We start from the raw sequence: 27627 nt of genomic DNA on the forward strand, positions 1-27627 counted from the left end.
TAGTGTTCAGACCCTTATGCATTTTTAGTTACTTTGTAAATTTAGGGTACAAACGTTCACTTGATTCCAACTGGAAAGAAGGATTCTCACCGAGCAACTTCTAAACATGTAAAAAACAATACTAAAAACACCACTGTACAAAGCAGTTCATTCATTATCTTGTTAGTACCCATCCCATTAATTCACAGCATCCCAAAAGCATTGATAGTGAAATACCTGGTATGTCTCAATAGGCCTGTTCTCCATGTTCAGGTCCCACACCTTGACAGTGAGATAGTCCCTGGTCATGATGTACCTCCCACTGTGGCTGAACTTAACATCAGAAATTGAAGAGATGATCTCAGAAAAAAATGACCTGTTACTTGGGTCTTCGGGCTCTTCAAAAACTGTACAGGAAAAAAAAGAGCATAAAATATGCTTAAAGAAGAAGTCAGGCTTGGGTCAATATGATAAATACTAAATTATTCCTGTAGCATGGAGTCCACGCTGTGGACACATCTAATGGCAAATTGTTTATGTTTAGCATAACAATTGGATATAATAATAGTTGTCATTTTACAGAAAGGAATGGACCATAAATATCATATGGAGAATTCTGTAAGAGAAGCAATTGTCCCATTGAAATCAGTTGAACTCAAGTACAAATTTATAGAAACCCCACTGATTTGAATGGGAATACATGGTTACCTAATGTGCACTAGGGGTTCTATTACTGAAGTTATGCATTAATTTTTCTGCATGCTACCTTTTAGGTATTGACTGAGACAAGCTAGCAGCCTGTTAGGAAAAAAGTTGCTGGGAGCACTATGGTATACTATCATACAGTATATACGTACACACACACGTTGGGAATGCCCCTCTGGAATACCATAGGGCAGTGGGTTGTAAACTATGGGTTACAAATCTCTCACAGGTGGGTTATAAGGCCAGGAGGGTGGAGGAGGAATAGGGTGACTTGCAACAGGAGGTTCTGGGACATTCAAAGGCAAACTGCAAGTTGCTTCAATATAACAACCAAAATGGTAAATAAATAGAGCTGGTTGTTCAGTAATTACATATATTTATAAATACTAAACATGGATAATAGAATACATACTTGTTCAGTGTTACGTGATGAAAAAATTCTGTGTTGTATACTGGGGAAGCGGAAAGTCGTGTGCTATTAATTTACAAGTGGGTCTTCAAAACTACTGTAATTTAGAAGCAGGTCCCACTTCAAAAAAGTTTAAAAAACACTGCTATAGGCACCTCAGAAGGGCAATTACCTGTCATTTCTCCTCCCCATTCAATTAGCGCATGTTCATTCTTCATCAGACTATCAGTCCACATAAGAAGATCTTTACAAGGTCTTATTTTACAGCATACCTATAAAGGCCCCTTTTGCTGCCTTCATGACTGGTACTCAACCCTGAAGTTTGGTATTAGAGTGAGGGGGGGAAAAAAAGGGGAGGGGGGGGGGGGGGATAAAAGTGAGAAATTCCACCTCACACATATCAGCTCTGTCTCACTAGGATTTTATAAGGTCTCAGGTACATGGTCAAGCCAGTTTCTCTCAGTCTCTGTGTATTTTTACTTAACTGACTTTTGACTGCTCTCAACATTCCATGCGTGCTCAGTCTTCCTCAGGTCACTGGGGGATTTTTTCTGGTTAATTTACAAAGTCATATTTTTCTGTGCACTTGAGGAGTCAGCTAAGTATGGTTCCTTCTGCACTTGGATCTCATCCCTGGTTTTATCAGAGTACAACTCACGACACAATACCTTGCATTTATCCCTGGTTATAACAGCATCCGTTTATCCTGGGCCAAGTATGGGGTGAAACCAGGGTGACCTCAATGTAATGTGGTAACAAAAAGTAAGTAAAGGTAAAGGTAAAGGTTCCCTTGCTCGAAAGCCAGTCGAGTCCAACTCTAGGGTTGCAGTGCTCATCTCCGTTTCCAAGCTGAAGAGCCAGCGCTGTCCGAAGACGTTTCCGTGGTCATGTGGCCGGCATGACTAAACACCAAGGTGCACGGAACGCTGTTACCTTCCCACCGAAGTGGTACCTATTTATCTACTTGCAATTTCTTGCTTTCGAACTGCTAGGTTGGCAGGAGCTGGAACTAGAGATGGGAGCTCACTCCAAGATAATTACAGGGGTGAACTCGTGTGTAGTGTAGAATGTAAGTTTGGGGACAGAGTTGAACCAGGATTTAAGGTCTAGAGCAGAAAATACATGTGTTGTCAGTAGGTGGTCTGGTTTTATTGCTCTGTCACTATGGCAGGATGGCCTTACTGCCTTGTAAATGCAAGGGTACTATCTCTTTAGTCTTCCCCTCCCAGCTCACAGCCCGTTTAGGTAGCTGGTGCAGAAAGTCACTAATTGCCCCCTTCTGATAGCATGCCACCACCTTGGGGTAAAATCTCTCCCCCTCCAGTGTTGCCTGAGGTCAACACTAAAGGCGTGTGTTTTATTTGCGTACCTGAATGCAAGGTGGTGAATATGGAAGTTTGCAGACTCTTTAGTTCAATAACTTTATTACTACAAGGCACAAACTCCAGCTCCTGCCAACCTAGCAGTTCGAAAGCAAGAAATTGCAAGTAGATAAATAGGTACCACTTCGGTGGGAAGGTAACAGCGTTCCGTGCGCCTTGTTGTTTAGTCATGCCGGCCACATGACCACGGAAACGTCTTCAGACAGCACTGGCTCTTCGGCTTTGAAACGGAGATGAGCACCGCAACCCTAGAGTCGGACTCGACTGGCTTTCGAGCAAGGGAACCTTTATATTTACCTTACAAACTCAGGGAAGCTACAAGATAGATTCTTGGTACCACTAAAAATAAAAAAAAGTTACTGGCTACTTACTTACAATCCTGGAGCATTTGGTGTTTGTTGGTTGCATGGTGCTCCCACCTTCTGCACACCTGCAAGCATCCTCTGGTACCTCTTCTTTCATACCTCATTGCAACACACACATGAGAAAGTACTCTTCCACATCAACAACCACCAAAAATATGCCTCCAAACAAAGGAACAGGTCTCCTTTTCAGACCTCTTCCCACATGTACTTCTAGGGGCTTAGCCTGTCTGGGTGCCAGGTTCTGGAGCTCTAGGCCATCATAACATGGACCCTCTGATCAAGAAGTGTTAACACATCAAAGAACTAGTATGTTCTCCGGTGGTCCTGGTATTGGGTCAGTCCTTGACTCATTACACCTGGGATTAGCTCCTCCTCTCCACTTGCAGGGCCAGCAAACTTCGATCCTGGAGGGGAGGGGCTTGTCCTCTGGATCCCCAGTCTTACTGGCCCTGCCTCTGGAGCAGGACGCCTAGCTGTGCTCGTGGAGCACGAAGATCCTAGAAAGCAAATAGAAGAAGGAAGGAAGAAAGTGAGTTGTACAGGAGGTGGGGGAAGGTGTATCTGCCTCCCCACGCCTCCCAGACCCGTCTCTAGGGATGAGGAGAGCTGCTGCCAACAGCTCAAGGGGGCCCCTGAGCAGATGCAGCAGCCAGGAACCGGCTTTTGCTACCGTGCATGCTGCTAAGCCACCGAAATAATTTCCTTCTCCCTCCTACGGACGGTGGGGAGGCGCGAGAGAGAAGCGGAGGTCGGGAAGCACATAGGGGGGGGGGCGCGGCTGAGTCTGGCACGATCCCGTGCAGTGCTGGAGCCAAGTTCTTTTGCCCACAGGAACCAGGCTGGGCATTGTGGCTCCAAGACGATTCATCCTGTCTCAGCTGAATCACAGTAGGGGGGTGTTCAGTGGGGTGGGAGCCGGGCTGTGGTGGTCGGATCCGATGGACTGGTCTGGATAAGTCTTGAGAATGGAGGCTCCCCCCCCCCGGGTTTTCCTCCCTTTCCCGAGGCTTCTGCGGTCACTTTGGCTCTTTTGGGGGCATAGTTCTCCCCCTACAGTTATGGAGGGGGACAGTTTTGGGGCAGGCATCGGTTCTCCAGGAAGATGTTGCTTTATTCACACACATTTTGCTTCAATCGAGTGATAGTGTATTACTTTCACTTTTAGGCTCGCACAAGGGGGTCGAGTGATAGTGTATTACTTTCACTTTTAGGCTCGCTTCAAGCTCCCTTCCATTAGCTGACATTGAATCCACCCAAGCTTCCAAAATGGATCCCTTGGGTCTGGAATTATCAAGGGAGGAGACTCAGTCTACCCTTCGGTCTTGGCTGAAGGAGGAGTTAAAAAAGGAGCTTAGAGATTTATGGCGGCAGACATCCACTTCTCAATCCAAAAGGGGCAAGAGGCATAGACACAGCAGTTCTCAAGACAGCACCCCTCCTAGGAAGAAGGTTCCCTCGGGGGAGGGAGGTCATAGTCCTTTAGTGACATGGGAGAAGAGTCAGGTTCTGATACTCCAGGATTGGACGAGGAGGGAGAATTGTGTGAGGAGGAAGAAGAAGCAGTTCCTCAAGGACTGTATAATAAGTTGTTGTCAAAAGTCTTAAGGACACTGGAGCTCTCGTATACTCCTAAGACAAGGAGATTTTCCAGTTGGGTCTGACAAGGCCATTCCTAAGCCTAATGCCAAAGCAGCGGGAGTATCTCTACCAGCGACTTTCTATAACATCATGATGACTGAATGGGAACACCCTGCAAACCCCAAGGCTAATACCCCTATGACTGCTAAATTGTACTCTCTTATTCCAGAAGCGACAAAAAAGCTTAAACTCCCAGTGGTTGATGACCCAATCAACTCTCTGTCATCTTCGTCTCTTCTGCCTATGGATGCCGATGGTCTTCCCAAAGACAATTGTGACAAATGTGTTAAAAAGGCACTGCATTGGGATTTTGAAGCATCTGCCAGTTCCCTGCGAGCGTCTGCCATGGGATCCTTGTTTGCCAGAGCGACCTACTCTTGGGCCTCAGATCTTACAATGGCAGAGAGTGGCATACCAAAGAGTTTGAAAGATGAATTAAAAAAGATTGCTTTGGCAACAGCCTTCATGGCGGATGCCTCTCTGGACGCATTCCAGTTAGCAGCTAGAGCCATAGCCAGTAGTGTAACAGCTAGACATAATATGTGCCTCAGAAACTGGGATGTTGACCCAGCAGCCAGAGCCAAAGTGGCGGCCGTACCATTCAAGGGAGTCAACTTGTTTGGTGCAGGTCTACAGAGATATGTCATTGAAGACAAGGACAAGAAAAAAGTGCTACCATTAAAGAAGAAAGATGGGAAACCTACGGGACATTTTCAGTCTTTTTGGGATTTCAGACGAGATGACAGACAGAATTACAGCAGAGCATTCAAGGGTAGATGGCAGAACAGCTCTAGGGATCCAAGACCCCAGCCTTTTTCAGGAAAAGCAGGTCAGGGTTCCAAGGGTTCCAAAAAGGAAACCACGGCATGACTTCGGCTGACATCTCCGGGAAGGTTCCAGAAGTGGAGAGATCACAAGGAGTATACTCTGTCTCCTTCATGGTACTCCAAAAGAATGGGGGCGTCAGAGTAATGCTAGTTCGCTAGTGGTTGGTCAAGAGTATCTTGGAACCGTCACAGACTCTGATCCCTCTGGGCGTGCTGTTTCATTTAGCAACGGACAGGGTTTGCCTGTCTCAGGAAAGGCGGCAGAAGATATTGCAGGTGTTGAACCACGTACTGGGGTTGAGCTCCCCAGACTTAATGACCTTAGCCTGCCTTTTGGGAAGACTGGTCTCATGTCAGGAGATAGTGCCTTGGGCCAGGTTCCGTGCACGGATTCTTCAGAGTTTTCTCTTGTGGTTTCAATCACACATTGCACACATGAGGCTGAGCTTCCGCTGGCCAAAGGCTCTCTTGGATGTCTTTCCCCCCTTCCCATTGATCCTGATGATGATAGACGATGGTGGAACAAAGGGAGGTATGGATTCTAATGGCGCCCTTGTGGACATGGAGGGCGTGGTCCCGAGATCTACTGAGGTTCTCCATCAGGGAACTGAGTCATCTTCTTCCGACACGGGACCTGTTGGTGCACGGAGAGACAGTTCACCCAGGACTCGACATGTTAATGTTAGCAGCCTGGAAATTGAAAGGCAGCAACTAGAGGACATGGGCTACGAGAAAGGGGCGGTAGACACTATTTTGGCTTCTAGGAAGAGGTCTACTAATCGTATATCTAATAGGACTTGGCAGGTTTTTCAAACATGGTGTCTGGAAAGAGGGGTGGACCCCCTCCTGTCAAGGGTGGGGGATGTCTTGGCTTTTCTTACAGCATGGGTTAGACAAGGGCCTGAGTACAAGCACTTTGAAGAGGCAAGTGGTGGCTCTCTCAGCTGTCAGAGGGGCCAAGAAAGGTACCTCATTGGTGCAACACCAACATATTAGGTGTTTCCTGAGGGGCACATCACTCCTTAAGCTGCCTCAGATTCATAGGTTCCCCACGTGGAACCTGAATACTGTGTTGAGAGCCCTGTGTCATGCCCCATTTGAGCCCATGGCTTCTTGCCCTTTGAAAGAGTTGTCTTTTAAGACGGTTTATCTGATTGGTATCACTTCGACACACAGGGTATCCGAGTTAAGGGCGCTGTCGGTGAACAGGGAACTTTGTATCTTCCATAATGACAGGGTGGTGCTGAGGCCGGATCCGGCATTCATCCCTAAGGTAAACTCGACCTTTCATAGGTCAGAGGACATTGTCCTTCTCTCCTTTTGCCCAGAACCCAAACATTAGAGGGAAAGGGTCTGGCATCGGTTAGACGTGTGCAGAGCCCTGAGCTTTTATATGGACAGAACTAAAGGGTGGAGGAAAATGGATTCTCTGTTTGTTGCCTTTAGGAAGGAGGCCCTGGGGGAAGCAATCTCTGCTTCCACCATTAGTAGATGGATCAAGGGGTGTATCATTCTGGCCTATAAGGCTCTGGGTCTGGTGCCACCGGAGGGGATCACTGCCCACTCCTTAAGGGGGGCAGCCACATCAGCATCATATAGAACGTTTCCGTCACTAGAAGTTATTTGCAAAGCAGCGACCTGAAGGTCCATCCATTCTTTTACTAAGCATTATCACATAGATAAGGTGGCTTCGGCTGAGGCAGCCTTTGGTTGGAGGGTGCTTCAACATGCCTTGGAAGGACCAGAAGTCATTAGACCCACCCTGGGTTGTACTACTCTTTTATGTCCCAGGCGTAATGAGTCAAGGACTGGCCCACTACCGGGACCACCGGAGAAAGGAAGATTTTATTCACTTACCATGAAGCTTCCTTCTTGGTGGTCCCGGAGTGGGTCAGTCCTACCCACCCTGACTGAGGGAGTGTCTTCCGGTACTGATGAGGGATTGTTACCTGAACAGTATACATTTTCAGGAGAAAGTATGTATGTCTTGGTTGCTGTTCAAATAAAGTTTATTGTTGGTGTTGAAAACCTGGTGGTCAAACCCGTTACTGGTTGGGTAGCAGGGGGTTCATTTGGTTCAGTGTTGTACAGGTGGTTGGGGGAAGATTGGCTTGGTGAACGACTGGGGATCCAGAGGACAAGCCCCTCCCCTCCAGGATCGAAGTTTGCCGGCCCTGTAAGTGGAGAGGAGGAGCTAATCCCAGGTGTAATGAGTCATGGACTGACTCACTCCGGGACCACCGAGAAGGAAGCTTCATGGTAAGTGAATAAAATCTTCCATTTTCCCTTTAGGTTACAAACAACCTCATCTGGAGAAGTGCATCTTTCCCATACTCTGCCCGTCTCAGGGATGCCATCACCATAACTGTCACAGCATATCTTGCCCATCTGCCTCTCTCATCCGCAACAGTCACTTGCATAAGCCCCTTTAAATATAGGAACAGTGGTACCTTTAGGTTAGACTGAGGTATCTCAGGTATTTAAATATTACACATGTCTCTCACAAGTTACCACTCACTTTAGTAAAGAACCATCAGCCCTCCTAATGATCAAAGGGTATAAGAATCTCCATCCAGTTTCTCTCCCCTCATTTTATCACAAACACTGCTGCAATTGTTTTGACTGGTCTTTATGGAGTAAGCTACACAAGGGTGACAATTTAAATCTAGGTCAACCCCATCATTGGTTGACATGACAAGAAGTAGAAAAGGTACCTTAGTCCCTATCAGAAATGAATCATATGGTCATTACCACAGGGAGAGGGAAAGATAAAAATTCTTCTTTAAAACTGCAACCTGTGAGCAAGCTCTGGTGGGGCCAATTCCCAATGCCGTGGATGAAGGAAATTCATTCAAAAACCATTTTTTAATTTTTTTTAACAAGAACTATATTAACATTGTGCAAGTTATCCTATAAGTGCCAGATGTAGGGCAAAAACTGACAAGTCTGAGAATCAGGGCCGGTTCACGGGTTCCCAACAATTTGCCCATTTCTGCAGATTCTTTCTCCTGCATAATAACAAGAGGAATAAAACACAGTGATGACTCTGAGGCCATAACGAGTTCTTGTTTCCTAATCCTAAGGGATTACTGCCAGGGAGACCACTCTTGCCTCATCTATCCCTCAGTTCAGCTGCAGTTTCCATAGTTATTTGCATTTCAATATTTCTGCATAAGGCACCTCCCAGTGATCTTCAGAGCCATAAAAACGTGGACAACAAAATATTAATTTCCTAAATTAAAACACGATGGGCTCTGACTGCATGACTGAAAGTAAGCAGTTCTGCCAGTCAACGCAGGGTGTAGCATAAGCACATTTTATGGAAAGTAAATGGAAACAACACCTCCTTATGGTACTTCCTTGTTTGGAAGGCACTGGCCTCACTGGGGCAGGAGGCAGAGGTCAGGTTCCGGGGAACAGTGAAGGCTAAACTGGACCTGATGAGGGCAAAATCATATACATTTTTCAAGCATTCATGAATGAAGTGGGCTGGGTCCATTTTTATAGAACAAACAGCATGCCAGTTAGAAGATCACTGATAGCAAGCATTTATGTGTGAAGGTAGTTCAAGAAGTTTTAAAATTCTGGGTCCATGTATGAATAAGCTGCAACTGACACACACACCCTCACTGCCTAGGTCCCTGTCCCCCAACCATCACCACTGCTGCCCCCTGGGGCCAGCTTGGCTCTTGGCACTGACATAGCCGCCACCCCCCTGATTTAAAAAATGGGAGGAGGGTTATAAAACCTCCAACCCCCTGCCCAAACAATCGTAGGTAGAACCAGGAAAGCCCATGTACCAGTGGGGGGGAAGCCAGAAGCTGCTGCATACCTTCCCACTGCCAAGCAGCAGGGAGAAGCTGGGGAGAAGGATAGACAGGTGGGCAACAGAAGAAGTGGGACCCCCCCACACACACACACAGCCACCATCTTAGCTGCAGGCAGAGATGAAGGAGCTGCTAACATCATTCCCCCACCACTGGGAGGTAATAAGTGGGTAAGTGAAGAAGAGTTTGGATTTATACCCTGCCCTTCAATACCCAAAGGTGTCTCAGAGCGGCTTACAAACTCCTTTCCCTTCCCCCTCCCCACAACAGACACCCTGTGAAGTGGGTGGGGCTGAGAGAGCTCTTGACAGAAACTGCTCTTTTTCAAGGACAGCTCTTATCAGAACTATGGCTTGCCCAAGGTCATCCAGCCAGGTGCAAGTGGAGGAGTGGGGAATCAAACCCGGTTCTCCCAGATTAGAGTCCGTGCACTTAACCACTACACCAAACTGGCTCCAAAGTGAGGCTCCTTCTCACCCACCTGCCCATCTCCAGTGCTGTCACATCAGTTGCCTTCCCCAAATTTTCTCATCGCTTCCTGTTCACCAAGAATGAAGCAACAGCACTGGAGTCATGCAGGTGAGCAAGAAGGCTCTTTCCCACACATGCACCTGCTTTGAGCAGAGTCACCTCACTCTTGGCAGTCAGCAGCTGCGGGGAAATTTTGGGGAAGGCTTTACAACGAGCAATGTTTTGTTGTGGGTCCCTATATGTATATTCCAATAGCCGAGTTGGCCAAATCTGAGGATAGTTAAATCCAGTGATTGGAGCTGTGAGCAGGCAAGACAGATCTTTCTACAAACCTGAAAAATGACCCAGATTTGCAGAAAAATGTAAAATCTAAAAAAAAGAAAAAATACCTGGTGGCGTTAAAAATCAAAAATGATAAAAGGAGTGTATATAGCTTTAAGAAATGGAGTCCCTCAGTGGCTGTTGCTATGCATCCACAGCATTTCAGGTTTGGTTTTGGTCAGCTTCTGGTTGGAAAAATCCTGGAGGTTTCAGGGTGGAGTCTGAAGAGGGCAAAGTTTGAGGAGAGGCCTCAGACAGATAGAATGCCATAGAGTCCACCCTCTAAAACATTTTCTCCAGGGGGACAGATCTCTGTAAACTGGAGAGCAGCTGTAATTTCAAGAGATCTCCAGGTCTCACCTGGAGGTTGGCAACTAGGGTTCCCAGGTACAATCATCACACCAGGGGGAATTTTGAGTGGGCAGGAACATCCCTGAAGCAATGACATCACGTGGAAATGACGATGACGACATCACACGACATTGCTCTGCTTTTTGGGCAAACTCTACAATTGGGCTCAAACCATAGAGTTTTGCCCCCAAAGCAGTGTCACTGCCACAATGACATCACTTCCATGTGACAGCATCACATTGGGAATATTGCCATGTGACATTGCTGTTTGGGGGCAGGGCTTCCCCCACCAACCAGCTGGGTGGTGGTGGGCAGAAGCCCTGAAAATCAGGGGATCCCCCACCTGGACTGGGGTTCTGGGAATCCTACTGGCAACCCTAGGCCTGACAGCAACCACTGGGTGGCTTTATACCACCCGACTTACATGACTCACCTGGGCCTGGCTGCTTGCTGCTGTTCAGCAGCAGCCACCCTATGAAAGCCAGTGTGTTGTATCAGTTAGAGCTTCAGAACAGAGTCTGGGAGAGCCAGGTTTCAATCCCATCTTGCTGTGGAAGCTCATGGGGTGATTTTGAGCCGATTATATACTTTCAGCCTAACCTACCCCACAGGGTTGTTGTGAGGATAAAAAGGAGGAAAATAACATAACAGCTTTGGTCCTCACTGTGAAGAAAGGTGGGGTATAAATAAAAGAAATAAATAATAAATATAGCTGATGATGGGAGGCAGACAAAAGGTAGGTTGGTGAATGGCCGAGAAGGAGAGAATAAGGAAGAGGACAGGATATGGGTGTTGCCAGGAGGAGGAAAAGAGGAAATAATGTGGGGAGAGGGATACAGGGGATAGTCAGGTGCCATCCCACACGTCCTTGAGCGTTCCCTACTGTGCAAGTGAGCCTGGCTCTGGCTGGCACCATGCAACTAGGCTATAATTTTCGTAAGTAGAGGTTGAAGAGGGAGGAGAGGGAAGGCTGGAGACAGAGGGGCAGATAAATATAGGTTGGCTGTTGGGAAGGAAGGAGAGAAGGAAGCAGGAAAAGGCAAGAGGCTATGGAGGAAAGAGGAAATGGGGGGGAGAGGGAAATGAGATGCCTCCTGTAAGTCCTTGTGGGTTCCCGCTTGTGTATACATAAAACAAGATGCACATGTCATTGTAGCATAGGGACATTTAGGAGAGAGATTAGTTTCTTTTGAGCTGCATACAAGGGCTAAATCTGTAGTGAAAACACTGTAATGCTGCCATTCTTGTCTTTTGAAAGACAATATACTTTAAAACTTTTTTTTTTAAAAAAAGTTTGAGGCTGGCAGTCAGACCAGCTGCTTGATAAACTGGAAAAATGCTACCAAAGCGGAACTTCCCCACTCAGCACAAACATTTGTTCAGTTTTATTTACCCTCTAACTCAGTGCTGAGCTGTGAACTCCTGAATTTTGGAATCTGGGGAGCGTGGTGGTGGGAGGGGGACTCCAAAGTTGCAGGATAAATGATCTCTCTACAAATCTGAAATGGCATTGCTCACAGCAGCTCCAGCTTGAGGTCCATTAGCTGCCAGCAGGAGATCTGATGATATGCAGTTTTTCAAAAATAAAACAAAAACATCAACAATAGAAAAATCGAGATCTGACTGGTTTGTGCAGAGCCTCTCAATACCATGAGGGCTTGTCGCTGCTATAGTAATTATGGGCTCAGGCACACCAGGGGGCAGGATTTAGGAGGAATTTTTAATAGCTGCACCATTTCTACTAACTCTGTTGAGTCGATTTTGGCAGTGCTATTTAATGTGACAGCAGAAGTACAAGGCAGCCCATTGCTGAAAGAGAAAAGTTGCGACCATCACCAAAATATCAAAATCCAGAGCAAGTGAAAAGCTTACAACAGATGCAGTACTGTCAAATAAAAAAGGACATGGTGGAATTCCAAAAATAGGTAGAGCAGATGAAGCAGAGTACAGAGGAAGACTCAAGTCTTGCCCCTGAAGATGCATAAATTCAAGGAAAGCAAAAACTGATTCTGAATATTCAGCAGAAACTTTAATCCCAAATCCATTTGCCCAAATGCTCTGATTACAGAAGCTGACATTACATCAGAGATGTGATGGCTTTGTTCTCCTCCCCTAACTTCATGCTGCTTTGTTTAGGAGACCAGGTGACATGGTTGCCATTTGGGTTGCCCAGCTCAGCAGGGGAAATTCCTACACATTTGGGGGTGGTGCCTGAGGAGAGGAGAGTTTGTGGAGGCAGCTGAGAGGGGATGTGATGTCATGTACTCTGCCCTTTCCTCCAGGGGAAGGGATCTCTGTATTCTGGAGCGGAGATCAGTTGTAATTCTGTGAGGACTCTAGGTCCCACCTTGAAGCTGGTAACCTAGCTGCCATGCAGCCTCTGTTTACAGTCAATATGAGAAGGGAACAAGCTTGCTTTTCTCAAAAGGGGGAAAAGTTAAAACCCTGGGTAATGTAAATGTAGGGATCTGGAGCAAAAGTACTATCTCCCAACTTCAGGGCCTTTGTTCTAGGCAACTGTCACCATCACTGTGCTGGAAAAAATGGGACAGTGTTGCCAGATTTCCCATTTAAGATCAGGCCTGTAGCTAGAAAAGTTTCAGCAGGGGGTGGGCGGGTGAGGGGGGGAACCGGTGGGGCTGATGTTTTAAAAAATAAAATAAATCTCACTTTCTGGGCGGGAGGCAGTGGCTGCCATTGGTGCATGGGACTCCAAAACCCAGCCATCCAACTCTGGCCCCACAAAGCCCTCGGCTTTCCCAAACACTCCCGTGGGAAAGGGCTCAGAGGAGCTTTAGGTCCCTTCCAAGGCCGAGGAGCAAGGGAGGGAGGTGGCAGGGGGTGGGGAGAAGAAGGGTTATGGCAAAGGCCTCACAGAAGGGGGAGGGGAAAAGGGCACCAATTTGTTTGGGAGCAAACTGGGTCCTGAAGAAGGGACAGTCATGTGGGGTTGCTGCACCATGCAGCTCCTCCCAGACAAAGCCTCTCTCAGTAAGCAAGACTGGCTCCTCCTCCAAGGAGGAGCATGCCGTGCAAGCCTCCCCCAGAGGCCTCCCCCACTGACGGGTTCCTTTCAGGCAGCAAGCTGTGGGGGGGGCGTGCTGAGAGGCGCCTGCCTGGCTCTTTGCCTTGGTGGTCACCGACTGGAGGGAGCTCTTGAGCCAGGAGAAAAGCCTGCTGGGGCTCCAGAGCAGTCTAAAAACATCTTCCCGGGTCTTTCTGTTCTTGCTGCAGCTTGCCATGGCACAGCGTGGTGCAGTAGCGCACACCTTTAAAATTTTGCAGGAAATGTTTTTAAAAACCTTTTTTGTGAGAAAACCTTGTGGGGCTGTGGCTTTAAGAAAGGGGGTGGAGCCCCACAAAGCCCCACCGTAGCTATGGATCCTTCTGACAGAGCCTCACAATTCCTGGTTTTTGCTTGGAGCTCTCATACTTAAGGTTGCCAACCTCCAGGTGGTGGCTGGAGATCTCTTGGGATTACAACTGCTCTTCAGAGATCAGTTCGCCTGGAGAAAATGGCTACTTTGGAAGGTGGACTCTAGGGCATTATAGCCTATTGGTCCCTCCCCTCCCCAAACCCTGCTCAGGATCCACCCCCAAAATCTCCAGGTATTTCCTCACCCAGAGCTAGCAACCCTGCTCACAGCAATGTCTTAAGCTTTTCATTGGACAACACATAGCTACCATTTTCTTCATCTAGTTCTCACTTCAAGCTTCAATGAGCCCAGGCATATCCACATTGTAATTTCTTTGTAGAAGACAGTACAGGGGGTCCGTCCCCCTCCATACTCTTTCAAATCCTTGGCCTTTCCCACTTTACTTCCTAGGCCCCACTCCCAGAAACAGCTCCCATTTTACTTGCTGTTGGCAGAGTAATTAACACAGCTGTAGTGTACAGCCTGATTAAAGAGTAGATAAAGGTTTATTGAGGAATTAACATACTTGATAGGAAAGAGGAGAGACAGAGATAGGTTCCTAACTACATCTCTAGCTGAGAGAGAGAGTGAGTAAGATTGAGTGTGGAAGAAGGGGGAAATCGTCCTAAGAGCAGCAATCTGGAGAGACAGACAACGAATGACACTTAACAGGAGAGAAGGTGCTGACTTCACTATCCTATCTGTCTTCTTGCTGCCCCCTGGAGGGTCGTCTTCTTTTCTTTGTACACCAGACATTGGCTTTTCCAGCACTAGTCAGTCTCTAATTTTCTGCTGCTCTTGTCACTGCAGAGGAGAGGTGGACACAGCCCCTACCTCAATTGGGGCAATAACTGCACTGGATCAAAGAAAAGCCGCCTCCACTGAGAAAATTGCCCACCTACATATGTGCTTCTTCACTTTCCCACACTTCCTATTGCTTGAGACCTGATAGGCATACACTAGGAATTGCTATTGTGCTGTTGAAGTTCGTAACACTGAATTCTTGCATCTTTATTTATGAGAAAGCAAAATATCCACTCTGAATTAAGTCTACATCCCAAATCTGCTTTAAGATTTTTCTAAAAAAAACCATTTTAAAAACAATGCCTGCTTTGTGGTTTATTCATCAAAAGGCAGGCATAAATGACTTTGCTTCCCACATTTCCCATCTTCATTATTCGCAATTACTACCAAATGCAAAGTGAAAATTGGAAGTACAGAAATCTGTGAACTATCTGGTTATCAAAGACCATATGTGCTTCTTCACTCAATAAACTCTTGCAATCATTGTCTTAATCGTGCCATGGCAACTGGTGCTTCATTTGCAGTTCTATCATCACCTAATGGCCAAGTATTGGTCCTGTTCCAAATGAGATGGATATCTTTAGGCACAGGAAATTGCCATTCTATGCAGATATCAGCTCCTAACTGACTCAACAAGGGATTGGTCTCAATTAAAAATACCAATTGAATGGTAATGGATGAATATGGATAATCACTCCACATTTTGTAGAGTTATCATACTCATTAGGGCTATTTTGTAAGCATAAATGCCTTAAGTAAAAGCATCATTTCTGTGTGAAGCATCAGAGATCTTGGCCTGCCCTAGAGATTTAGATATGCTTTGGCCATTATGTTTGTTCTTACCCATGATGTCCTTGCAAATCTGCTATAAGTTTAAACAGTTTAGGCACAGCTGATCCTGTGTCATCCAGGAACTCTATGCTGCTCTCCTGCCACAGAGAAACCTTCTTCCTTTGAGACAAGCACCTGCCTGTCTGAAGAAGATTCTGGCCTTTCCTGTAGTAGTAGTAGGATCTTGACCATGAAGTTAAATGCTCTCCATTGATAGATTTGTTTGGAACCCTATTAATCTCTTGTAGAAAGCTATGTTGTCTTTTAATACATTATTCAATATCCTTCAGCAGCTAAGCAACTTGTATCTATTTATTTTCTAGTTAGTCCCCTTTTGTTTTTGTTGAGTTATGGCGTCATGATAAGGGCACAATGTCTTTTCTTATGAGGTATATGAAGAGACTGAGGATCTCACAAGAACTCATGTTAATATCTTACCTAGGATGGCATTTCATCTGTAGAAAACCCTCACTCCCCATATGGAGGCCTGGCTTTCTATTTCCCCATAATTCCACAAAGCTTGCAATTCTCTTGAACTGCAAAACAGAGAACAATTCTTCAAAAGGCAACAGGCTTTTTTTCTCATGAGTTAGGCTATGTTCCTAATACAAAGAGATAGGCACAACAGTCTGCTATAGGGAGAACACCCCAAAATTCTTTACAAGGAAAGAGGAGGAGCTGGATCAGAGGCAGTGGAAGACTAGCTAATCCAACTGGAAGTGTATCAATGTGGACTGGAAGTGACTTCAAAAGGTATCTGGGACTACAGTAGACTGGATGCACCTCGAGGGGCTAAACTGTCAACTTATGTAGCAAGAACGAAGTTTCGCAGGAGAGGAGGAAGGTATCAGGTCCTCCATAAAGAGAGAGAGAGGTGTTCAGTGGAACCCCATACATATCCTTAACAGTAAGGCCTGTTCAGGCAGCAGAACAAAGTTTGAGTCCAGTGGCACCTTTAAGACCAACAAAGTTTTATTCAAAGTATAAACGTTTGCTTATACTTTGAATAAAACTTTATTGGTCTTAAAGGTGTCACTGGACTCAAACTTTGTTCAGCAAGGCCTGTGGTGAGATAAACATTAGAGAAAGCTTTGGCAGCCAGTGGGCTCCAGGCCCAAGGCACCAGAAGAGAAGACCAGTACCATGGAGGTTCATAACAAGCAGGACATTTTGACCACTGAGACAAACACTAGCTAAGTTTTCAGTGGAACACAGATCCACCTACAATCCCCTGGTATCTTCTACACTGAAACTGCGGAACTAATGCCAATATTTTGTGTTAAACAGAGATTGAGAAGTGATAAAGTGAAAGGAGAAACTTGACTATTGTACTAGATCCTGATGGTTGTGTGTATGGAAAAACATCTCACATTGTGGGGCTTCAGCAATAAATCAGCAAACAGATAAATAAATAAGCATCTTGTATAACTCCAGAAACTATATGGCACTGCCCATACATTCTTAGGGCTAGTTTACACTTGCAGTAGTTCTTTTGGGGGTACTGAGGACAGAGGCAGAACGAAGCAATGCTCATAAGGAGCAGCTGTGCTCTGAGGACTAGTGCCTCCACGCAGGAGCTGTATACATAGACACTGACATTTGCATGATAACCATAGCCCCCCCCCCAAAAAAAAAGGACAGCTGAGACCCCTGCAATTCATCTTGGAATATTGTCTGTCCAATTGCTGACAGTTTGCAGGTAACAAAGATCAGGTGAATGTTGGAACCCATTTATAGTTCAATGGTAATGACTTACTATAACAAAAATGCAACTTTGCAGCTGTTGTGAATACAGGTTTGGCAGGCAGTGGAACTCTGGCTGTCCAAGGCCCTAGGAAAAGAGCTCAAGATAGCACTAGGACTATAAATCCCCCCCTTTTAAAAAGTTGGAACCTTTTCAGGAATCTTATTCCTCTTATATGCCTACCCTGAGATGTGACCTTGATACTGCTTGAATTGCAGAGTGAAGGAAGCCTGGCTATACTCTGTATGTCATTGCTCTCTCTATTATGGCCACCTGCCAAGAATGAAATCGTTTTGCAAAGAGTGACTTCTCTCTAGGAGGTAGCATTAGAACAGCATGCTACAAGGAGGGCTGAGCAATGGAGTTCAACTCCATGGGCATTTGTTTTGCTAGCTCTTTTGTACTGTCAAGGTGCCTACCAACTCTAATGTGATATTGGGAAGCTACAGTGTCATGTCCTTTAGATTCTAAAGTCTAGACCAGGGGTGTCGAACTCATTTGTTACAAGGGCCGGATCTGACATAAATGTCACTCTGTCAGGCTGGGCCACGTGTGACATAAAATGTAATGCCAGATTCTGGAGATATAACCTTTATAAAGGACAAAGGCAAACCCAATTAATGATATTATTTTTACTCAAAATACAAACATGCTTAAAATATTAATACTCTTACAGTATTTCCTTTATTTAACATTCTTTGATAACTGACACCTCTTTTTCTGAATTACTGCATTAAAATCAGGAGCCTTTAAAAACATTTGCTCAGGGGAGTACACTGCTGGCAGGTGCAAAGCGAAACGTACTCTGCACTCCCTGGATTCTGCCCATCAGAGAAAGAAGAGGAGGGACAAGGCACCCAACAGCACTGCACTCATACCCCTCCCCCCATTTATGACCCTTCTTCCTGAAACAGGCAACAGATTTACCACCACCCCCTTTTCTGGTGAAGCTGGATCACAGCCACATGAAGGCACAGAAAAGCCATAGAACACAAAATAACTATTACTAGGTCCAACCAAGTGTCACATAACAGAGGGCGGCAAGCTTTTGAGTTCTCCAGAATTCTTGATGTTACCCCCCCTAAAAAAACCAAAGTAAAAGAAAGATGCTGTCTGGGATGTGATGCAAAGCCCTGGTGTAGTATGTGCTATGCTAGGTGTTAAGATACGTGCTTGGGTGTATGCACTTAAAAAAAAAAAACCTGCATGGGAGAATGCAGATATCAGGGAAAGGTGGTCTGCACTCCCCAAGGGGCATGGCCTCCTCTCCTCGGGCAATGAGGCAGGCTCATCTAGACCAGGGCTGAAAGGGGGGGGAAGGTTGAAGGGGGAAAGAGGGGTGGGTACGCCCAGGAGAAATTCAAACAACCCTTGGCCAGTTAAGTCAGCCAGCACTAAAGAACAGCTTGGCTCTGGCCAGCCAAGAGCTGTGCCTGGTACTCATCTTCCCCACCCCAGAGGAAGAAAGTGAGAGGGACTTGCAGAGAAGTGCTTGTTGGCAGAGGCCAGTGCAAGGCAGCCTGCTGAGTGCAGAAGAGCAGCTTCTTCCCTGCCAGCTGAGTGCCGTGCCTGGCCCTTGCCCGGGCTTAGCAGAAGAAGAAAGGGAGGGGAGAGAGGCTTCCACAGAAGAGGTGCTTGTTGATGGTTGTGGGTGCTAGGAGCACTGAAGGGGAAGTGTTCCCGGAGCTGCTGGCTTGTTGGTGAGAAGGGACTGGGAAGGAGGTGCACACACAAAAGCAGGCCCTGAGTGGACTCTGCAGGGTTGAGTCAGGTGAGGAGGAACCAACCAGCCAACCTATCTACCTCCCACCTTCTCCAGCACGTCATCCACGAAGGCAGGCCACGTGCGCTTATTTTTAAGGCAGCAAAGTAGTTGCCATAGAGACTACAGAGACTAAAGTGGACTGTCTTTTTATTACCAAGAAACCTATTGGTGGGACAAGGTGACAGCGACATGCACCCACTCGCCCTCCCAGCAGCCTCCTACCTTCCCTCCCTTGTACCAGTATTTTGCGGGCCTGATAAGAGCCCTGGATGGGCCGAGTCCAGCCCTATGTTTGACACCTCTGGTTTAGACCATCTGGATGGCTGACAGTGCCATCTTAGCAGGTTTACTTAGAATCCTACTCAGTTCTATTCAGTAGAGCTTATTCCCAGAAAGTATTCTTAGGAATTCGCTGTGACTAAGGTAAGCAACTCTTTTTTTTTTTAATCTAAAAGTGCATCACTGCAGGTAAAATATATACACAAAAATACTGTATTTTCAATCTAAGGATATATTTTCTAAAGCCAACACAGGGTAGGAGATTACACCCATATCCTCCTCTAACCATCAAAGTGGCATGACTGGGAAGGACTGATCTACATTTTGATTAAATGTTAACAGTTATTAAATATTTCCTTTGCAAGACTTCATTTCTATCAACTAGAGTTGCTTTTCATTTTGAACCCTGATGAACTGCCTCAGTTCCAACTTTCACGTCTGCTGAACTGCAACTGACTGAAAGCCAGTGCTTCAGAAGGACAGAGGAAAATCAATATTAGTCATCAAGGGAGGGTCACATTGAACTTCTTTTCAATATATGTGCTAAAGGAAACTGTAGCAGCAGAACAAAGGAACAAGTCAAGCCAAGATCTCTGGTGCCGAAAAGTGAATATGGCTTCCAACTCAATGCTTAGATTATGAATTTGAGTTGCACTCTAGTGGATAAAATAGTCAGATACTGGAGAGACAAGATAATTTTTTACCGAGGGCATCACTTAGGTGTGAGCACTTGAAATAAAAATTGGTATGAATACGCATTGGATTTTGGGAACAGGTTCCATATTGGTATTCCAGAATATTCAGGTCCCCCAATACTGTTTCAGGATTCTGATTCTTTTTTTAATGGATTAAAAAAATAGGTTCATTATTCCTGGCGCTTGAGTGGCTGTTTTTCACCCAAAATTGCAGAGAACCTAGTCCTGCCCGTCTAACCCCCCCACACACACTTTTAAGCAAATTGGATCAAGGGTCCAATTTTTGGGCCCCAGAATAAGGTGCCACCAGCTCTTCTACTTGTCTCCACTGGGGGCAAAATTCCATGCTTTCTCCACGGCATATAAGCCAATAGCCAAGCACAAGAGCAACCAATGTCAAACCAATGAATCCCAGCAGAGCCACAGGACAATGTGACAAGTCCAACTCTGAGAGAATCCAACTGTCAGCTGAGCTACCAATAGTGTGGTGTGTGTTTCCCTTTCATGTGCATTCTTTCACTTGCGCTTAATTGCCTCTTCGCTGCAACGCATATCTCTCAAGGCCACTGGAGGAGTTGCTGTGTCTTTGCACAGAAAGAGTCGTGGGAAGCTTTTTACCTGTTTTGCTTTTGCAGCTGTTAGTTCTCAGCCTAATGCCTGTGTGCGGGAACCCCTGTAATTGGGTATTCCATGGGGGTGTATACGAATGCACTATGACCTATTATGCACATAGATCGCCTGCCATTCCTAACAGTGTTCATGTTCCTGCATCTATAGCTTTTCAATAAAAGTAAAACCTTCCTGGAAGCATGTACTTCGTTGATTTGCTGTGGACCCTGACATTCTGTTAGGAATCCTTCATTCCCTATCTCAGCGCATCTATCAACCCCGATATGAACGACGGAGAGGGGAAACCCTTACCAAAAAACCCCGATGATGGCGAGGAGTCAAACGAGGAGCCCGAGGAACCAGAGGGGGGGGTGAACCCCCCGGTAACCACGGCTTCTGCACCGGTGACTACACAACCACCAGCGTTGGGAGCAGTGGGGGGGACTATCCCGAGGTACTCGTCTGCGCATCTGTTCCTGACTCCCCAAGCACCAAGGTACCGGCCTGGAAGGAGTGGCAGACCCAGTTCCAGCTGGAGCCAGTTCAACCCCGACTCAACGACAGAGACCTATCTACTAACGGGGGGGCCCTCGAGAGACAGCTTATATGACAGGGGCCTCACCGCCGCGGCTGGATTACCTCCATTAGGAGCCCAGTTCGAGCCGATCGCTAAACCATGGGTGACGGAGTGATCGAAGACCCAGAGTGGCCAGGTGTCCCCGGACGAGGGACTGGCCAAGTGCATGGAAGCAGCTGATCGAAACATTCAGCATCTGCAGCAAACTTTAGAGGAGGTCATAATGGCTATCCCAGCACCTGAACCAAGACCGGCCAGTCCACGAGGCCAGGTGATTCCGCGCCCAAAAGACCTGATCGAAGCTACATTCGATGGCAACCCTGATGAACTCTCCTATTTTGTGGTGTGAGTGCAGAAGTTCCTGGATCGCTCGGGCCACCTGTTTCCTGATGACAGCAGTCGCATTGACGTGGTGGCTGTGCAGCTCCGAGGCCCGGCAGCTGCATGGTACGCGGGGCTGCATAATGCTCGGGGCCCCGAGCTCAACCACATGTTTGCTTTCATGTGGGCGCTACGAGTGCAATTCGAAGATCAAAACACGGGGCCAAGAGCACAAGCGTACTTGCGCACACTGAAACAAGGACGCAGAACAGTTCGAGAATACTTGGCTGAGTTCAAACTGCATGCGTCCAAATTGCCTAACTGGCCTGACAACATACTGGCCGAGATGTACCGTGTTGGGTTAAACACTGAGATACGAGAAACGGTCCTGAGGTCGGTCGACCCCATCTCTCTCATGGCATGGATGCAGGAGGCAGAGAGTGCCAAGAACCGCTTACAAACCTTGCGGCTGGATATAGCAGCGGGGGCGGGAAAATCGACCCCTACCATTCCGAAACCCAAACCACCCCGGCAACCGGACCCCACGCGGGAGCAACAAATGCGCCAAGGTTTGTGTCTGAAATGTGGAGAACGGGGCCATTTCGCGGCCGATTGCGGGCAACAAGTGCGCCAGGAGAAAGCAGAAGCAGGCAAAGGACAAGCCCCCACTCCCACGAAGAAACCGACCATGAAACCAAGATTTGCCAAGGCTCTACAAGCCTTCCCTGAAGAGGATGAAGGAGACTCGAGCAGTGAGGACCACGAGCCGGCGGGAAACGGATTGGTCCTGCTGTAGACGGTGCGGAATGGCAGGGCCCTCAACTAGAGGAGCCAAATGTGGTGAGCAACCCCCCTTCCCTTTTTTTGTGACTGTTTTGCTGTTGAACCCAACCCTCGGGACCCACCTGAGAGCAAAGGCTCTTATTGACTCAGGGTGCGGGAGAGACTTAATAAGCTCCTCATTAGTTGCGGGACTTGAGGTTGGGGTGATGAAATTAAAAGACCCCTTAATTTTCACTCAGATGGATGGGTCCACGATGAAAGACCCCTGCATATACGAGACTGTACCACTATGAATGGGGGTGGGAGATCATTGGGAGTCCCGGTCCTTTGTGGTCACCCCAGCAGCCCGTTTTCCCCTCATATTGGGAGCTCCTTGGCTGCACGGGCACAATCCTTATATCCTATGGGAGGAAGGGAGGGTGCAGTTCGTATCACCCCGATGCCAGAGACACAGATGGGACCCTAAGTGGGGAGAGAAACCCCCCCTCGAGGCTCCAAGAGCACTATTAGCCCAAGAGGAACTGCTTTCCATTCCTCCGGAGTATCGGGACTTGGCTAAGGTGTTCGGGGAGGAGGAAGCGGATGAGTTACTGCCCCATAGACACTCAGACTGTAGCATCGAACTGGTGCAAGTGGCGAAGCTGCCTAAAGGGCGGATTTATGCAATGGGGCCGGCCAAGAAAGAGAAACTGAGAAAGTTTATCGATAAAAACCTGGCGAGAGGTTTCATCCGGCCGGCTTCGTGCCCTTTTGTGGTGCCTGTACTCTTCTGGAAGAAAAAGGATGGGGGACTGAGGCTCTACACGGATTACCGGGGTTTAAATGCAGTGTCCTCTACCAACGCCTACCTGATGCCTTTGATCAAAGACTTGCTAGCCGAGGCTGCAAAGGGGAAGATCTTTTCTAAGCTGGACTTAAGAGACGCATACTTTAGGGTGCGCATAAAGGAAGGTGACGAGCCGAAAACCGCTTTCAACACTCCCCTGGGCCAATTTGAATACCTGGTGATGCCGTTCGGACTTCAGGGGGCCACGGGGGTCTTCATGAACTTGATAAACGAAGTGTTGTTTAAAGGGGTGCTCGTTTACCTAGATGATAGACTTTTGTACTCCCCCGATGTCCCCTCCCATGTGAAACTGGTGAGGGAGGTGTTGAACACGTTGCACAAGCACAAACTGTTCGCAAAACTGTCCAAGTGTGAATTCCACAACACACATTGACTTTCTGGGGTACCGCATTTCAAACGAGGGTCTGGAAATGGACCCGGGGAAGGTCCGAGATGTATTGGGGTGGGAAGCGCCCCGGACCAGACGCCAATTACAATCCTTCCTCTGATTTGCAGACTTTTATCGTTCCTTTTTACCCAACTTTGCCCAAATCAGCCTTCCCCTCACGGACCTTTTGAAAACAAAAGGGAAAGGTCCAGAAGCCACCAGACCCGGCGCTCCGCTGCCCTGGTCTACTGAGTGCCACGAAGCATTCATGCACTTGAAAGTCCTTTTCACCTCGGAGCCGGTGTTGGCTCACCCCGATGAGTCTAAAAAGTTCATTGTGCAAACCGACACGTCTGACGTAGCCATGGGAGGGGCTATCCTGCAAGAGGGGGAGGACAGTCTGCTACATCCTTTGGCTTATGTGTCTAAGAAATTCAATGACTCTGAAAGAAATTGGTCTGTGTGGGAGAAGGAGGTGGGGGCAATAAAATCGGCGCTTTCCACATGGAGGCATTGGTTGGAAGGGGCTAGGGTCCCCTTCGAGGTGTGGACGGATCACAAGAACTTAGAGACTCTTAAAACGCCTCATTGCTTGAATGCCAAACAACTGAGATGGGCGGACTTCTTCTCTAAGTTTCAGTTCACCCTCCATCATTTTCCGGGTTCGGCAAATTCACTGGCAGATGCCCTCTCGCGCCTCCCCCAACATGACAGTCAAAGGGACGTCATCCTTGACTCAGTGTTCACCCCCTCCCAACTAGGGGGGGGTAGTGACGACTCGCAGCCAAGCCGTTGGCAACCCGACTCCACAGCTAGTGCCAAGCTCCGCCTCACCAGCATCGCCTTGGTCTGCCCGGTTCAACTCTGCCTTCTCAGAGGCGGATCGGGAACAATTAGACGGGGTGGGAGATTGTGTGCAAGGGGAAAATGGCTGCTGGTATCAGGACCATAAACTGTACATGCCACAATCACTTAGGGGGGAGGTGATGCAATCCGTTCATGGCTCAAAGTCGGCAGGACATTCTGGCTTTGTGAAGTCTCTTCAGCTGCTGCAGCGCCAATTCTGGTGGCTGCACATGCGCAAAGATTTATCTTCGTTCATTCAATCATGTCAAGTGTGCGCCATGAGCAAACCTCGCCCTGGCAAGGTTCTTGGACTTTTAAAGCCCCTTCCCACCCCAAGCCGACCCTGGGAGGTCATTTCTATGGATTTTATTACTGATTTACCACCCAGCAAAGGGCTAATGTGTGTTAGATTCTGGTATTTTTACATGAGGTGTGATTGGGCCCTTATATATTTTTAGTTCTTTGTTAATAAATACATGTATCTTTTTATATACTATAAATATATTAAACTTTTATTGTTGGCCCTCTTTTCTATTTGACTAACCTTTTCAGGTTCTGCAAACCATTCCTCGAACAGAACAAGAAAAAGGTCTTCCCAGGCAGGCAGCAGCAGGCAGCAGAATTAATCCAAGGCACAGACAGATCAGAGCAGCAATAGCAGCACACTACTCCCCCCAAAAAATCTCACCCTGAAATGGTCAAGCTGCAGCTGGGCCTATTATTTATCCTCTTTGCCTATGCCCAGAGTGGAGAGCTAAAACACAATCATTGTGACTGGGCAGAAAATTTTAGTGCTCCCCTAACATGTGATCCTGGGAGAGCTGCCTCCCTCCCCCCTCCCTCCAGTTGTCTGGAAAATCTGTAAAACAAAACAAAACAAAAATATTCTGGGCCTTGGATCCTTAAAATGGCAGACTTGGATATTCCCAAATATTCCTGCAAACATTTGGGACCCAGATACTTGTATTCCTGGGAATCCTGAATACAACTCTAATACCCAAAGATATCCCAAAATACACTCTTGCAATAAATAATACCCTTACTGCAAAACCACAGTGAAGCCATCCTTCTAAGACGTGTTTTGTTTACAGAAAGCAACTGTTTTGATTAAAGCAGACTGGGTTGGTTCACTCACTTCAGATTAAATTCTTCCTGGATTCTTCGTTCAAATTTAAGAATGACTTACTCTGGTTTATTAATCCTGAGAAATTAAACTAGTCTGCACTACTCCATCTCTGAAGTAATTCTTTTGCATAAGAGTTTAATCTGGATTCAAACATCAATTTCATTTACTCAAGATAAAAGGAAGTAAATGAACTAAAGCATATACAAGAATTGCTCAGTATTCATTTTTAACTACGAAATAAAAGCAAGTGTCATTTTTTAATTTCCCTAAGGCATCTTGATATGGCCAAAAGTCAACAAACTCTTTCAACATTCAGTTTTACCTGGTATATCATTTCCCCCCTAATCTTACAGAGATTCACGCAACCAAACTGGTGTGCTGAGAATGTGGGATGAATGAGTGGCAGGTTGTGAAAATTAACTGAGTTGTGAAGCAATCACAGAAGTGTAACATTGTATAGCTTGAATATGGGCAGCTGGGGGGAGTTGCTTGATTTAGGTAAAGAACTACAAAAAAAGATATGAAAACTACATACACATTGACCAACAAATTAATATTCAGTACAGAGAATACATTTTCAGCACATTAGCTGGCACATGTGAACAAGCTTATAGGTAGCTATGATCACTCCTGTTTGTTGTCAGGGAAAGCAGTACATGACCAGCAATTTGATACCTAAAGCTGCATTCAGTTCAGACTTAGGAACAGACTTGTTGCCATGCTACTGAGCTTCCTCTTTCCTCCTAAATCTCTTTCTCCCTCATATATAGAGCACAACTGAAGTCTTCCTACTTTTTGAAACCTTCAATTAAACAACTTGCTATAATATCTAAATGTCTCAGAGATCCCCCACCTCACAAGCTAGGATTCTAAAACCCACATTAAACTGTGGTTTAGTCTCCTTGTTTGTGGGAAAAATGACCAAAATCCAGTTTGTTCCAAAATCTGCATTTAGATGTCACAGCAAACTTGAGTTTTGACTGATGGCTTCCAAAACCAGGAAACCTTCAATTGCACTCTGATTGCCAGGGTAGGAGGGAGGAAGAAGGGAATCTAGAAGCAAGAAAATTGGAGAGAAATGAAGATTACATTTAAGTTTTTCAGATGAGAATCTAGTTTTTACAGAAACTATTCCTTTTCAATTCATTGATACTTTTGTACATAATGTTATCCAGCTCTTGATGGAATGAATTGGACATTGTGCTGATTGCATACAGCCTTGGCACATTTCTCTTTTGTCACTGCAAAATGTAATGGTGTAATCACATTTCCTATACACCGCAGTAGCTGTCCATCAAGTGCTTTCTGTCATTCCCCCTCCACCCAGAATGCAGGGATTTCCTATTTACTTTGAACTTTCAGCCTGACATTAAACAATTCCTTGGAGACATCTAAAATTCTATTGAGTTAGAAGCTAAAGGCTGTTCAGTTGTCACTTACTACAGCACGAAGTTCAGGCTATACAGAGTGACATACTGGGCCAAGTTGGACTTATCTCACATGCTTGTTAGGAATAGTGTTGTTATACGTATGGCTGGGAAACATTGTATCTTTTTGTTAACATCCTGCTTGTGTATCTTGATCTTCAATTTTGACTGATCATTAAAGTCTTTCATTCTTCTACACAGGCCTGTTGTTGGAAGAAATTCCATAATACAAAATGGCCCCCTCCCCACATATGGCGGTATCAAGTGATACTCACATTTGGAGTGCTTGTCGCAAAGGGCAGATGCTCGCATGTCACATAATCTTATTGTCCCTTTGCTGCTGCTGTAGACAAAGGTGTTGCAGTGGTGTGGATGAAACTCTGCGGCTGTAATCACTTCCGTCAGCTCCTCCATGTTTGCTGGTTTTATATCTACAATATCTGGCACATGTGAATCAAGGCAAAACAAACAGCGCAGTCTAGAGTTCTCAACACTTGATGTTCAGGGTAGGATAAAGGATGGATTACCAGACATAAGGAAACATAGGCTGAAATTTCCAAAATAAAACAGAAACCCATTGGTACCTTAAAGGCTAATAACATTTATTTCAACGTGAGCTTTTGTGAGCCACCACTCACGTCTTTGTATATGTATGGAAATCAATCTGAGAATCCTTCTCATCAGAGAGGTTATAAAATGAATCTTTCAAGTTAGATTTACTGTGTAGGAAAAAAGGATGTAGAGAGGTCTGGACTTCATCATAAGACTGTGTCCTCTCTATACGTGTGTCTATATGTTTGTGATGGGAGCAGCCTAACGTACACTTACTTCCATCAAAAGCTGGATAAAATTGCATACAAAAGATCAACAAATCATAGTCTGCAGATACTATTGGGATTTTAAGAGAGGGTAGTG

The 27627-nt window shown here is 46.3% G+C and overlaps 1 protein-coding gene across 1 annotated transcript in view; it reads right to left on the bottom strand.

Annotated features, from left to right (window-relative positions):
- PPP2R2B (protein phosphatase 2 regulatory subunit B, beta) overlaps positions 1-27627 on the bottom strand; it is a 154855-nt gene that overhangs the window by 3778 nt on the left and 123450 nt on the right. The window contains exons 6-7 of the mRNA XM_015413609.1: positions 26988-27152; positions 217-386 (exon numbers count right to left, since the gene is read on the bottom strand). Coding sequence (XP_015269095.1) covers positions 217-386; positions 26988-27152 — 335 coding nt within the window. The remainder of the gene's footprint in view (positions 1-216; positions 387-26987; positions 27153-27627) is intronic.

The sequence above is a fragment of the Gekko japonicus genome, unplaced genomic scaffold (assembly GCF_001447785.1).
Source record: "Gekko japonicus isolate JY-2015 unplaced genomic scaffold, Gekko_japonicus_V1.1 scaffold373, whole genome shotgun sequence".
Classification (NCBI taxonomy): Eukaryota; Metazoa; Chordata; class Lepidosauria; order Squamata; family Gekkonidae; genus Gekko; species Gekko japonicus.